Source organism: Crinia signifera, chromosome 3, assembly GCF_055691185.1.
Source record: "Crinia signifera chromosome 3, ASM5569118v1, whole genome shotgun sequence".
In the NCBI taxonomy this organism is placed as follows: Eukaryota; Metazoa; Chordata; class Amphibia; order Anura; family Myobatrachidae; genus Crinia; species Crinia signifera.
The window spans coordinates 223,931,604-223,945,081 of record NC_139219.1 but is presented as its reverse complement, the minus strand read 5'-3'; the positions used below and the strand labels follow the sequence as shown (position 1 = coordinate 223,945,081).

Here is a 13,478-nt window from a genome sequence, read left to right as displayed (position 1 = left end):
TCCAGTACTATTTGCTTGTGACGGCTACAGATTTGCAGTTTTGGGTTAACATTTACTCGCTTAACCTAAATTATCTTAATCAGCATACCCTGCTAATAAGGATGCTACAGTATGCCTTACATCGGTGAGGAGTACTAAGGTAATGTGTTCTAAGTAAACACCAGAACACAATAGCAGTAGTTATTGTACCAACCCCTTTTACTGTACAAAAGCGAACATAAAATTGATTAACATACCCCAAACCTCATATTCCAAACTTAAAAATGGTTACTATGCAAATACCCAGTGACAGACACATTAAAGCTTCATTTAAAATGGAAACATTAAAGAACTAATAATTGCTGTGATATTGCTATTTAAACTTCTCATCTATTACGTATAAAGCAAATGCTGAAAGTTATTGAGCTAAGTGGCTGTCGTCTGGGCTTTATTTGCTTTATGACACTGCGTTCTACTAGTCCATATTTATCCTTGTCAAACAGTGAGTGAAATATGGCTTGAGGAAAGTTACAGTACAGTATGTTCCACAGCAGAGAAAGCCTACTGAGGATTTAATGTATAACGAGACGCAGAGATAGAAATCAATAGTGTGGAGTGTACTAATGTCAAACGCAGAAATGTCACTTGAAGGAAAGCAAAGGAGACCGAGAGTTATGGGAACATAATACAGCACTGGGAATAGTGTGACAAGTTCCCCTGAAATAGGCTGTAACAGTGTGACTTGTCAGAGGTTCCTCAGGTCCGCAACAAGAATGTGGCCTACGGTTAATAAGAGGGCTTCCTTCTCTTCTAGAATAAGGAATGCTAATAACCAAGGTTTCATACTGATTTATTGTAAAGAGAAAAATGCTAAACTATGAAATGATCATGTTCGTAATTTATAATGGTTTCTGCAATTTAAATCGACACACAAGAAAAAAAGTTAAAAACAAAAAGCAAAAAAATGTATGGGTCATGTTACGACTGTTTACACACACAGGTTGAATATGACAAATTGTTTATCTTATACATGGGCATCTAATTTATTGCTTGCTGGAAACCTGTGCAGCAATATTAAATACCACAACTGTATTTTTGGTTCATATATTACTTGTCAAGGTACGTTACTGTAAGGCAATAACAAAGATGCAGCTTTCTTATATTTTTATCCATTTAGACCCATGTATATGAATGCAGAGTACCCAAAGCACTAAATTCAGCTCAATGTTTTCTATTTTAAACATTCTATATACTACCTTCACTCCCAGCAGATTCACAGATACAGTACACTAGCAGTTATCAACTGGAAAGTTAAAATGTACAGTCACATTTTAATCCACTGGACTTACCTGTCTGGTAGATGGTTTCCCTGCCGAACACTGTCAAGTTGAGGAAGGGCACTCACCCTTCTCTAGTTTGGTGTCAACTAAGTCTGTACTATGAGATTTAATACTGCAAAACCTAACATGACTTGAGACTGCAGCCCCTTTCCAACCTACAGTAAATATGAATCCAGATTAGGATTCAGCTTTTGAAGCAGCAGGGTCATTCCATGGTAACAAACGTTACATTTAAACCAAACAAATATATTTGAGCAAGTGTTTTGAATATTTTGTGCCAAGTTAATGTTTGTGTGGTACATTATATGCTTTCATTTTAATGCAAAGCTTGGCATCTTGTCAGATGATTTGGGAGAAAGCACTGAAAACTGGTAACAAATGAAAAGGACAGAGCTGCTAGGTTTGTGACAGATGAAGGCATTTCTCTGCTAATTGGTATGGTCTGGAAATAAAAGTACCTGTGTTTGTATTAGATAGCATGTATTTTAAAACAGGGGTAATGACAATGTTATGACTTGTTCCTCTCTTGGTCAGAAAAAAATGAATACAGAAGAGCAACAAACGTTACCCAGTAAAATGTTGATAACAGATCAATGTAGGGAGTGAGGGAGCGTTCAAAAATACATTTAAACTAAACAAAGTAGTAAAGAACATGAAGATCACTCAATTGTCACTGGTAGTTTTGTGAGAAATAAAGTTTTCCTGTAACTTCTCTTGGTTTGGATAACTTTGAAACAACCATTGCAAATTATACCTTCATCTACTTTGGGATAGACAAAATACAAATCTTTCCCCATAGACTTTCGAAGGAATTGTATCTTGAGGACACTAGAGTCTACTATATAAATTGTTGTCTCTTATTAAACAATCATTTGAATTAATCTGGCAACTTTGAAAAATCAGTTCTACAGTCCCGGTTTTCTTGGAATGACCCAGCAGCAGCTTTTTACACTTGGGTGTTGATCCCTTTGGAGTTGGGTTCACATGGTCAAAAGTTATTATGTGGACATGCACAAGGATGGCACGTAGACAGTGACCATGTCAACATGCATTAGGTTTTATTTAGCCATGATGAAATGTCAAAAATATTCCCTGGTGCTGTACCAGCACAGGCGGCTGTGAAGTGGCTTTCTGTTATTCACTAACCTTAGGCCCTAACAGGCTAGAACAGCAAATTCCGCATCTGCTCCAGTTGGTTGTAAGTATACCTTTCTTCTACTTGCATATAGTGTTAATAAATAAGCTCAGCTACTTGTAGCTTGGTAGATGCATGTCTCACTAGCACCTACCTGTAATGTCCCTCGATTTGCATGCAGTCTACACACTACTGTACATAGATATATCAAGGTAAGTGAGATATAGTGTTTTCATAAACAGAGCCAGATTAAATGACTGTGGATGTCACCCTGGGGCCCTCACACAAAGCAACATCGCTTTGTCAGCATAATGTAAAGTGGGGGTACTACATTGTGTTTAACATATTTGGGTGCTTGACTACACAATTTTTAATGTGGCAAAAATTATTTAATGATGATTAATTTTATATTCTATTTATAATACATAGTGAATAATTAAGCATAATACAAACTAACTTTAGCCAGGGAATAGAAAATTGCAGATTGTACACAGATTAAAATACCAATGTTTGTAACATACATGTGAATAAATGGATTTTTAACTCTATACTAGTAAAATTAACATAATGCATTCCAGGGAAATGGCAAACAGTGCCAACATAACATGCCAACAAAAGACATTCTAACATAATACAGCTGCTCATGCCAACACAATGAATTCGGACAACACTCATTGAACAGTGTATGCCAAATCAGTATTCTGTGACAAAACACAGGCTAAAACTTGCTGAACACTCAGTATATGAGCCAAAAGATTTCACCATTTGCCCTGCTTGCATCCAGTAGGAATTACTTTTAGATAAACACATTCAAACCCAGTAGTATCAGTGTTTCATCAACAGACAGCAAGCAGGCCAAGCAATGACATATCAACACTACATTATGTGCTGCTACTTGGAAACAGAATTCTGGTGACAGATTTAATTAAGTATCTTGTTGATATACAACCTAAAGAACATTTTATTTATAGATATAAAATCTCAATTGAGCTCATCACAAAACTTCTTGTTTTCAAATTTATAGATCATATTTGAGTTTCTTTCCACAGATGTGACTATAATAAAACAAGATAATTATAATAATTAATCTGTAAATGAACAAGCACAGTGATTTCAACAAATGTACTGCCTTCAGTGTACACAGTGCTCATGCATGCACGTGCACCTACTCACCATCTGTTATGTGCAGTAAAGAAATAATATCAGAAAACAAAGTTAAATAGACCGTGATGCATGGAATAAATTCTGACAAAATAATGTGACGGAGCAGCGCCGCATCAGGCAGGGGAGGAGGCAGCACTGAGCTGACGCTGGTACCTCCTCCATAGAAGTGAACGCGGAGTTACCCATTCAAACTTCCCAGGAAAAACACTGCTTTTATCCTGGGTCTGAATGCCGGGTTGCTGGACCTGGGATATTCGACATGGCCCTTTCAGAGGGCATGCAGCCAGGTTGACCGGGCACCAATCCGGGATCGACCTGGGTTATTTGTGCAGCGTGAAAGGGGTATAATGGAATGATGTGAAAGAATATACAAAGAATACCAGGTGATTCTAAAGATGAATGAAAACGATATAATAAAAACTGATTGCTGCTCACCTAATTACAGGGCATTTGACCCCATAATAGACATACCGATTAAGGCAACAAAAACACTAGGAGCACAGATACATACAATTTACTTAAATAAGAATACAAAATATAAAACTATAATTAATAAATAATAATGAAACTAAAATCATATGATGCAGTCATCGAATAGATAATACAATTAATGAAAAATCCCACTGACAATCCTGCAGAGGTGTCAGGCTCCAGACTGGGCAGCTAGATCAGGAACAAAGTTGCAACCTCCAAAATGATATCCATATGTGAAGCACCTCTCACAGCCCTCCAGTGCTGCCATTAAAAAAAAAAAAGTTAACTCATCATTCTAAAGATGGCTATACACTATGTGATCTATCGGCCAATATATCATCTCAAGGCAGATCATTAAGACCATCTTCTAGCGGATTCGGTATGGCATCCCGGCGGTCGGAATCCCGGCATTCAAAATCCCAACACCGGAATCCTGACAAGGGGGGGGTGTGACACGTGGATCGCCCCCCCCCCCCTTCTGGCTCGCTGCGCTCGCCACGCAGCGGGCCTGGTGCCTCGCTACGCTCGGCACACTAATTTATTCTCCCTCTATGGGTGTCGTGGACACCCACTCAGGGAGAAAGTGTCGGGATTTCGGCAGTAGGGATTTTGAACGCCGGGAAACTGATCGCATCCCCTTCTAGCTTATAGCCGTCATTCATTGCATCTTGCCATATGATGTTGTGCACACTTTGTAGTGTGAACGCACAACCACAGAGTTTACAGGAGCGAAGTTTACTTGAATACAATTCTCTGACACAATTGGCCTGATTCTGACCTGTTAGCAAGGCTGCAGGTTTTGCAGATGGACAAAACCATGCTGCACTGCAGTTGGGGCAGATGTAACATGTGCAGAGAGAATTTAACCACATTTGTAAGCGATCGGACCAGATTGCTTCGAAATTAAGCATGGATCGCTGTGTGTATGGCCCTGGGCAACAGCGATGAGGTCCTGCGTGTAATTATTGCCTGCAGAGATAGGCCGTGCAGGCACCGTCTATCCTCCTAGATCACAGGGTTTTGTCTATAAACAACAGGCAAAACCCGGCTCGGCACAGATTTCTCAGCACACATCGCAGATGCATTGCTTGTGTGCTGTGGGCTCTGTGCTTAGTATGTCATTCAGCACAGAGCCCCGTGTATACGGGGCCTTACAGCAAGGACACTGGTTATCAAAATATTGTTATGGCAAGTTGCAAGATCATGGAAATTTGATGTCATGGGTCCAACTTCAAAAACAAACAGCCCTCGTCACCCATGGAAATACCTTTAACCTGACCAGTTGTAGAAGCTGAGAATCACATGAAATAATTATAAAAATATTTAAACAACCAAGACAAAGTCCAAAATTAGGTACTTATATGTGAGTTGGGCGCCCACTATAGTAGGTACGCTCATACCCCACTATACATGTTGGCATTGAGTCGATTTTTGTATAGTGTGGTGAGTGCAGCGAGCCACTGTGCCCAAAGCGTGGCGAGCCCCGCGAGGGGACGCGTAAAACTAAGCAAATAGCTAAGTGGGTGCCCAACTAACATAAGTACCCAAAATAATTTTTAAGTTGAGTCATTCTGCAATTTGGCAAATTTCTAATTTGAGTAGATCTACTGTAAAGTAAGTAGCAACCTCTTCCACATTAGAAGTATAGTATTCTATATTCCTTTTATAGTATATATTCTCCTGCAAACTCTTGATCGTGGTTTCCATGGCAATCCTCAAATCTACATAACTTTAGTTATTAATGCAGGAAGAATGGGTTAAACATGTTCAGTAACTAAGTACAAAATGTATTGGCTGGGCTTGTGCCGTTACAGAGGTAATAACTAAACAATTAAAGCATGTACGTAATTTTGATTGTTAAAAGCAGGTTAAATGCTAAAACAAGTCTAAAAAAAAATGACAAAGCAAATAAAAACACCTCTGAAGAAAGCACAAAACAGCAGGTTCAGCATACTTGCAAAGTCTAATCACAGCAGCATAAAGATCCTAATATATTTAAACAGTCATACCCCTTTTCCACTAGCAAATTCTACCCGGGTTTTTGCTCGAGGACGCGCACCGACACGGGTTTTTTGTCAGTGTGAACGTGTCCTTTACACAAAACACGGGTAGAGAGACCAGGGAATTCTACCCTGGTATCTACCAGGGTAAAACACGGCAATGACACGGGTCTGTGCGCAGTGTAAATGCACATTACCCGTGTTTTAGATCCGGGTAACACGCTGAGGCCGGTAATTGGTTCTTCAGGGGCACCAGAAGATGATGTCATCTGCTGGAGACGCGCCGGAAGACGCTGGGAGACGCTGACCACGAGGAGGCTTCCCAGCAGCAGCTCCTCCGGCGCTGGCCACAAGCAGCCATCGCAGCACATTGCCTACGCTGGGCACAAGCAGCCATCGCAGCACATTGGCCACGCTGGGCACAAGCAGCCATCGCAGCACATTGGCCACGCTGGGCACAAGTAGCCATTGCAGCACATTGCCTCCTACCTACGCTGGGCACAAGCAGCCATCACAGCCACAATCCCTGCGACGCTGGGCCCAAGCAGCCATCACAGCATTACCTACAACGCTGGGCACAGCAGGTATTTGGACAGCAAACCATGTCTAGCCATAGTTGGACAGACAGTGAGATAAGAGAGCTGCTTAATATTAGGGGAGAGGAAGAAATAAGAAGACAGATGACGGGTACAGTAAAGGATACCTTTGTCTACAAGAACATATCCGTTATACTGGCCGACAGAGGCATAAAAAAAACACAGCAGCAAGTGGTGAACAAATTAAAGGCACTACGAAAGCAATTTATGAAAACACACGACCATAATCGTAAGAAAAGTGGCGTAGGACGTATTGATTGGCCATATTATGAGCTATGCTACAGTGTCTTTGGCAAAAGTGCCCTAACTAATCCCATCGCACTATCATCATCCAGCTGTGCCAATAGTCAGATGTCAGTAGAGGAGGACCATGCCGAAACACAGCACAGCCTCCCCAGCTCACAATGTGGACCATCATCCCCACTGCTCGTATCAGACTGCAGTTTGGAAGAGTCAAGCATGAAGGATGATTCCGTCAGCGCTGTCATAAATGAGGAGGTAGAGGCTTCTCAGCCGGAGACTTCACAGGCACCCAAGTCGACGGAGATTTCCCAGGCACCCAAGCCCACAACTTTGCGCTCCAATAGTAAGTATTAAATTTGCACAGAGACAAGCACATACACAAACATTATGTAGTGGTGTCAAAACTATCATACTTCAAGCTCCTTTGGTACTACACATCCTAGCATGCTGTGTCATAGTTGCTGCAGTAGTCCATACGTAAGACCAAAACTTATGTTAACACATGGTGGGATATGTGGATACTTGAATGGCAACCTCGAACAATATTACACCGCAATACCTTTAAACTATCTTTGAAAAAGGATTGAAAACATAATGGGCAATGGATAGGTAGTGTGTATGTGCCGGAAGGCCGCAAACATGTGTTGGATAAACTATGCAAAGTTTATATATCATCAGTGTGTAACAAATCATTTTTTATCCCTACACAGTCTATAACGTTCCCAAAAGGAAGCCGAAACCAAACAGAACAGAACAATCTGTGAGAGCAATGACAACGATTATTCTGGAACATCTACGTGAGGCGGATAGCGATTTGAATGCTCATGAAGATGCAAGAATTGCCCGTTTTTTAGCATCTGAAAAAGAAATGCATGATTCTTTTATGTCACAAATAGCGGATATGCATGAGAGGCAGATGACATTGTTTGAGCGTATGTTTAGCCGTATCCCTCCCAATACCCAAGCACCACAAAAAGACCACACACAAGTGGCATATGGCCAGTACAACTATGACCATGCTCAGTATCCTAACACATCAACCCCACAACCCGAACAATATCGGGTTTATAGGCAATTGAGTTAGGCCTGTTGTTGCTACAGCAATGTTTGTATGTATCTTTTCAGGTTGTTAGGTTTCTGCACAATGTAGGTTGAGAAGCCAAAGTTGGGCCAGTTGGTACACATTTTTTATATATAATTATTTATATACATAGAAGGGCAAGTAAAGGTCGCAGTACTAGGGTGCTCTTTTTTTTTTTTTTTTTAAATATATAGTATATCTAGATATACATTTTCCTACCTAGAGGATGTACGTTCTTAGGCCTGAAATAATTAGGTCCACGTGATAACTATAGAATGGCCATAGCAGAGGGGAAGATGTATGGATCAGTGATAGTGCTTTAGGCCCTCCTATCAGCTCCAAACTGTTAAGTGTATGAAGGGTTTCTGAAGGGACAGTTTGGAGCTGATAGGATTGCCAATTTATGACTTCTTTCACCCCCCCCCATCACTGCGTCATACATCTTCCTCCCTCTTGTGTTCTCTTCGCACTTATATTTTTGCACTCATAAATGTTTACCAAGCCATTTTGTACCTGCAAGTAAAGGTCGCAGTACTAGGGTGCTCATTTTTTTTTTGTTTTAAATATATAGTATATCTAGATATACATTTTCCTACCTCAAGGATGAACGTTCTTAGGCCTGAAATAATTAGGTCCACGTGATAACTGGAATGGCCATAGCAGAGGGGAAGATGTATGGAGCAGTGATAGTGCTTTAGGCCCTCCTATCAGCTCCAAACTGTTAAGTGTATGAAGGGTTTCTGAAGGGACAGTTTGGAGCTGATAGGATTGCCAATTTATGACTTCTTTCCCCCCCCCCATCACTGCGTCATACATCTTCCTCCCTCTTGTGTTCTCTTTGCACTTAGATTTTTGCACTCATAAATGTTTACCAAGCCATTTTGTACCTGTATGTCAAGTTTTGAAAACATACAAGAAAGTTTTTTGACATGTTTTATAATTATACTTCAAGTATACAAAAAATGAATAAACACAAACTGTTCAACCAGCAATATTTCTCTGTGTCCCTTACTGCAACATTGATGTAAGGTTTTTAGTTATTGTGGCTCTTATCCGCTCTGCGGCAACGCTATGCACCCCCTCATAGCCTGCTGCATCATGTACGTTTCCCAACAACTCCTGGTCCAGCACATTCCACTCAGGAAGAAAGTTTTCCTTTTGCAGCTCACATATATTGTGCAGAATGCAGCAAGCTGCGACAATATCTGGCATGATTTTTAAGTCCACATCATTCCTCTTCATGAGGCAACGCCAGCGTCCTTTTAATCGGCCAAAAGCATTTTCAACTGCCATACGGGCAGAACTGAGGGCATGGGTATATGCAATCTGTTGTGGCGACAGTTGAACATGCTGGGTGTAGCCCTTCATCAACCAGTGCTGCAAGGGGTAGGCTGCATCACCAATGAGGTGGACCGGAATTTCCACACCATCAACAGTCACCGATTTCTGTAAAAATAATTATATTTATTCCTGGTTCAAAACATAAATATTGGTTTATGGGTGAACATAAACTGTAGGGTACAAATTTCTTACCTCTCTAGGGAACAGACATCCACCTAGCTGGTCCTCCGCAATACTGTACAGATCTGAATTGGCTAGCACCCTCGCATCATGTGACCTACCGGGCCAACCTATGAACACATCTGTGAAACTAAAAAGAATGGTATATTACATATTGTTCCTCCAAAGAAAATGCCCATCCTTACAAAAAAAAATAGTAAACTATTGCTTACCAGTATTTATGGTCCACTACAGCTTGCAGGACAATAGAATGCCACCCCTTGCGGTTATAGTAGTCTGCGGGGTTATCACGGGGGGCAATGATGGGAATGTGGGTACCATCGATTGCTCCACCACACTGAGGATATCCACGCCTCTTGAATCCCTTGACAGTGTCCTCTAGCCGCTGTCCTTGCGGCAAGGATATAAAGCGCTGGTATAGGGTTTTCAGCAATGCCCGTGTGACTTGGTATACAATCTTGCACACTGTGCCAATTCCTACACCAAATAGACAAGAGAGTGTTCTATACTCTCCAGGGGTAGCGTACCACCAAATAGCAATTGCTAACCTCCTGCTGGGCTCAATAGGCTTCCTGAACTTGGTGGTCTGTTTCGTGATGGCAGGGGACAGTAGTTCCAAAATATAGAAAAATGTAGCACGGGACATTCTGAAATGTGCCATCCACTGTTCATCCTGGAAACTTAGAACTGTCTGCATGAAAGCCTCCCCATGTCTGCGATCTCTCATCCACATTCTTCTGGTTGGTGCAGTGCTCATTTGCAGGATGGTGGAAACACTCGCTGATAACAGCACTCTCCTCCTCCTCAAATAATGGCGACGAGCACTCTCCCTCTCCGCAAAGAATTGGGTCCTCCTCCTCCAGCGCAGCAGTAGGTAGCAGAGTGTTATAAGCTGCATCAAGCTGTCCATGGCAGAATAGTACAGCAAAATACTGCAAAATGTCTGCAAGCCCAGCATAGACACAGCTACTCTCTCTGACTCCATTGCTGCAATGCTGCAAGAAGTAACCACCCACCACCCCTCCCCTTTGTCCCCTTTGTGACTTCAAACTGGTTTGGACTGGAAAAAAGCTATGTCTTGTGGGCATTCTTGGGATTTTTCAAAGTTTACCCGGGTTAAGTGTAAAAGGCTCCGACACGGGTATAACACGGGTCTGTGCGCAGTGTGAACAGTGTTTTTACCCGTGTCTTACACGGGTATGATCCGTGTTCAAAAACCCGTGTTTAACACGGGTTGCAGATGGAAAAGGGGTATCAGTATGATCTAAAAAAAACAAACCACTAGTACAATTACCAATTGGGGGCATATGTAAGGTGCATTACGTGCATAAGAGCATTACTATTGTGGAACCAGTGGCATAACAATGCTGAGGCAGACACCGTGGCGGCTTGGGGGAGTCAGTACCAGCGGGGTCTGTGGGGGGCGCCGGGTCCAGGATGCTGCTGCGGCAAGTAGCAGGCGAGGGAGCTATTGCCCGCCTGCTTCAGAGAACAGTCCTTGTAGCTGTACGCCCCTTCGCTCCCAAGTGCACCATGGCAGGGGCGGAACTACCAAAGGGCCCAAGCCGTCCGCACAGCATGGGAAATGAAGTTCCTTTTTTATCATTTAAATGGGCGGCGCCGCGCGGGCGTGTGCGGGAGATGGGCGGGCGGGCAGGGCAGCATGTGCTTGTCAGACACATGGATGCAGCAGCGTTCTGCATCCATTCTGTATGGTGACTGGTCTCCTTGGGTAGCCATAGCAACAGGCAGCCAATCGCAAGGCTGCCTGTTGCTGCTCTCACTAGTCCTGGAGTCAGACAGGTAGTGAATTCCTGCCTGCTCTGAAGCTGAGCACTGACTGAGCATGGAGGACTCGAGGAGGAGCAGAGGAGGCAGCTGCTGCCAGGGGTAAGCTACTTTCAGGGGAGGGGAGGGCTTCAGCTGAATATCTCAAATTGCAAGGGGGGGGGGGGGTGTTGCAGAAATAAAGTAGAAATATAACTCTAACCATACACCTCCCTCCCTGCAGCCTGGCTCTAACTATACATCCCCCAGCCCTGAAGCCTAACTATTGATACACCCTCCCCCCCCCCCATAGCCTAACACTAACCATGCTTCCCCTCAGACTGACACCTTAACTATACACCCCCCCCCCACAGCCCAACCATTCACCACCCACCTGCAGCTTAAGCCCACCCGTAACCATTTCCACAGCCTAATCCTACACTCTCCTCTGCAGCCTAACCATACACACCCTGCTGCCTATAACCCTAACCATACACACACAACCCACATCCTATAACCCTAACCATACACACACCACATCCTATAACCAAACACACATACACACACACACACACACACACACACACATCCCACAGCCTATAATCATACACACACACTGTACCCCATCTTTGGCACACACTGTTTCCATTTTGAGTGTGGGGGTCAAGGGGGGCACAGGCATGAAGAACACATCAACAGGTTAAGATAGGGAAGGCCTGAACACACACCACCACGGACCCATAAGGCGCTTAAACATAAGCATAACCAACCATTTTTCCTACAGGTGACAACTCAGTGTTTCATATATATTTATTTTATCTATTCATTTTATTTATTATTTATTTTTATACTTATATTTAGTGGTGGCTCCTACCTTTTTACTTAGGGAGGCTGCACTGCCTGGTACCAAAGGTCCCTCTGTCCATTCTGCCCGTGGCGCATGGTCACAAATAGTGCGCATGCCACGCTAGCTTCAGTGTTGGTGAAAAAGGAAAAAAAAAATCTGTGGCGATGCGCATGCGCACTTACTTCTATAGGCGACTTCCTGTGCAGCCCATCAAAGACCCTTAGAGCTGAATGGTGGGAAATTGCGCAATATGGCCACTATCTTTTCCCTGCGGCTTCTATGGACTGTGTTGTCTGCAGTCGATGAAGCAGCTGGCAGAAATGCATCCCATTAGAAGCTGTATCTGCCGATCACAGCCCACACTGTAATTAGCAGATAGTGCTTCCAATAGGAAGGCTCTGCAATCACTCTGCTTATTGAAGGTGGCAGATTTTTACAATGTAAAAACTGCCACTGCTTATAATCATATTCAACTTTTTAAAGTTAACCAAGCGCTCCTACCACCAAGCTTTATAGTACTATATTTGTATACCTGCCTAATACCACATGGTATTTTATATAGTATGCATTAATTCTGTTATGGGTATTACTGTGTGCAGCATAATGTGTAATTGGCATTAAGGTGTGTGGCACAATGTGTAATGGCCTATTGTCTAATGAACATTACAGAGTGCGGCAAGGCCACACACCCTTTTTGGAATGGACACGGCATAGGTGTGCGCAAATTCTTTTATTTCTTATCTTTCTTTTTTGTAGCCAAATTGGCAAGAAACAGACCTATTTTGCATTAACAAAATGTGTGTGAGTTGGGGGGGGGGGGGGGCATTCCTGTGTGGCCTGACGTGTATGATGACATTACTAATGTGGGGCATATATGTATGGTGCAGTACACATGGTGTAATGGTTAGCATTACTGCCTTGCAGCACTGAGGTCATGGGTTTGATTCCCACCATGGCTCTAACTGTGCGGAGTTTGTATATTCTACCTGTACTTGCGTGGGTTTACTCCGGTTTTCTCCCACAATCCAAAAATATACTGGTATGCTAATTGGCTGCCAACAAATTAACCCTACAATCTTTGTGTGTGTAAATGTGGTAGAGAATATAGATTGTTAGCTCCACGGGGGCAGGGACTGATGTGAGTGTTCAAATATTCTCTGTAAAGTGCTGCGGAATATGTGTGCGTTATATAAGAAAGTGGCATTATTGTGTGGCTTTAAGGGTATAAGGGGCACTATTACATGTAAAAAGGTCAAAAGTGAGTGTTGTAATATGAACAAGGAAGGATAGTGTTTTGTAATATAAACAATAAGCACTACGGTGTGATGTAA

At 42.6% G+C, this 13,478-nt stretch overlaps 2 protein-coding genes across 7 annotated transcripts in view; one reads left to right on the top strand and one right to left on the bottom strand.

The window, feature by feature from the left end:
- The window catches only part of LPP (LIM domain containing preferred translocation partner in lipoma), a 306,990-nt gene that overhangs the window by 119,031 nt on the left and 174,481 nt on the right, over positions 1 to 13,478 (bottom strand). The window lies entirely within an intron of this gene.
- Positions 6,120 to 8,205, top strand: LOC146064255 (uncharacterized). The gene is made up of 2 exons (XM_083177534.1): positions 6,120 to 7,274; positions 7,642 to 8,205. The coding sequence occupies exons 1-2, from the start codon at positions 6,695 to 6,697 to the stop codon at positions 8,013 to 8,015; spliced, it is 954 nt and encodes a 317-aa protein (XP_083033660.1). The 5' UTR covers positions 6,120 to 6,694; the 3' UTR covers positions 8,016 to 8,205.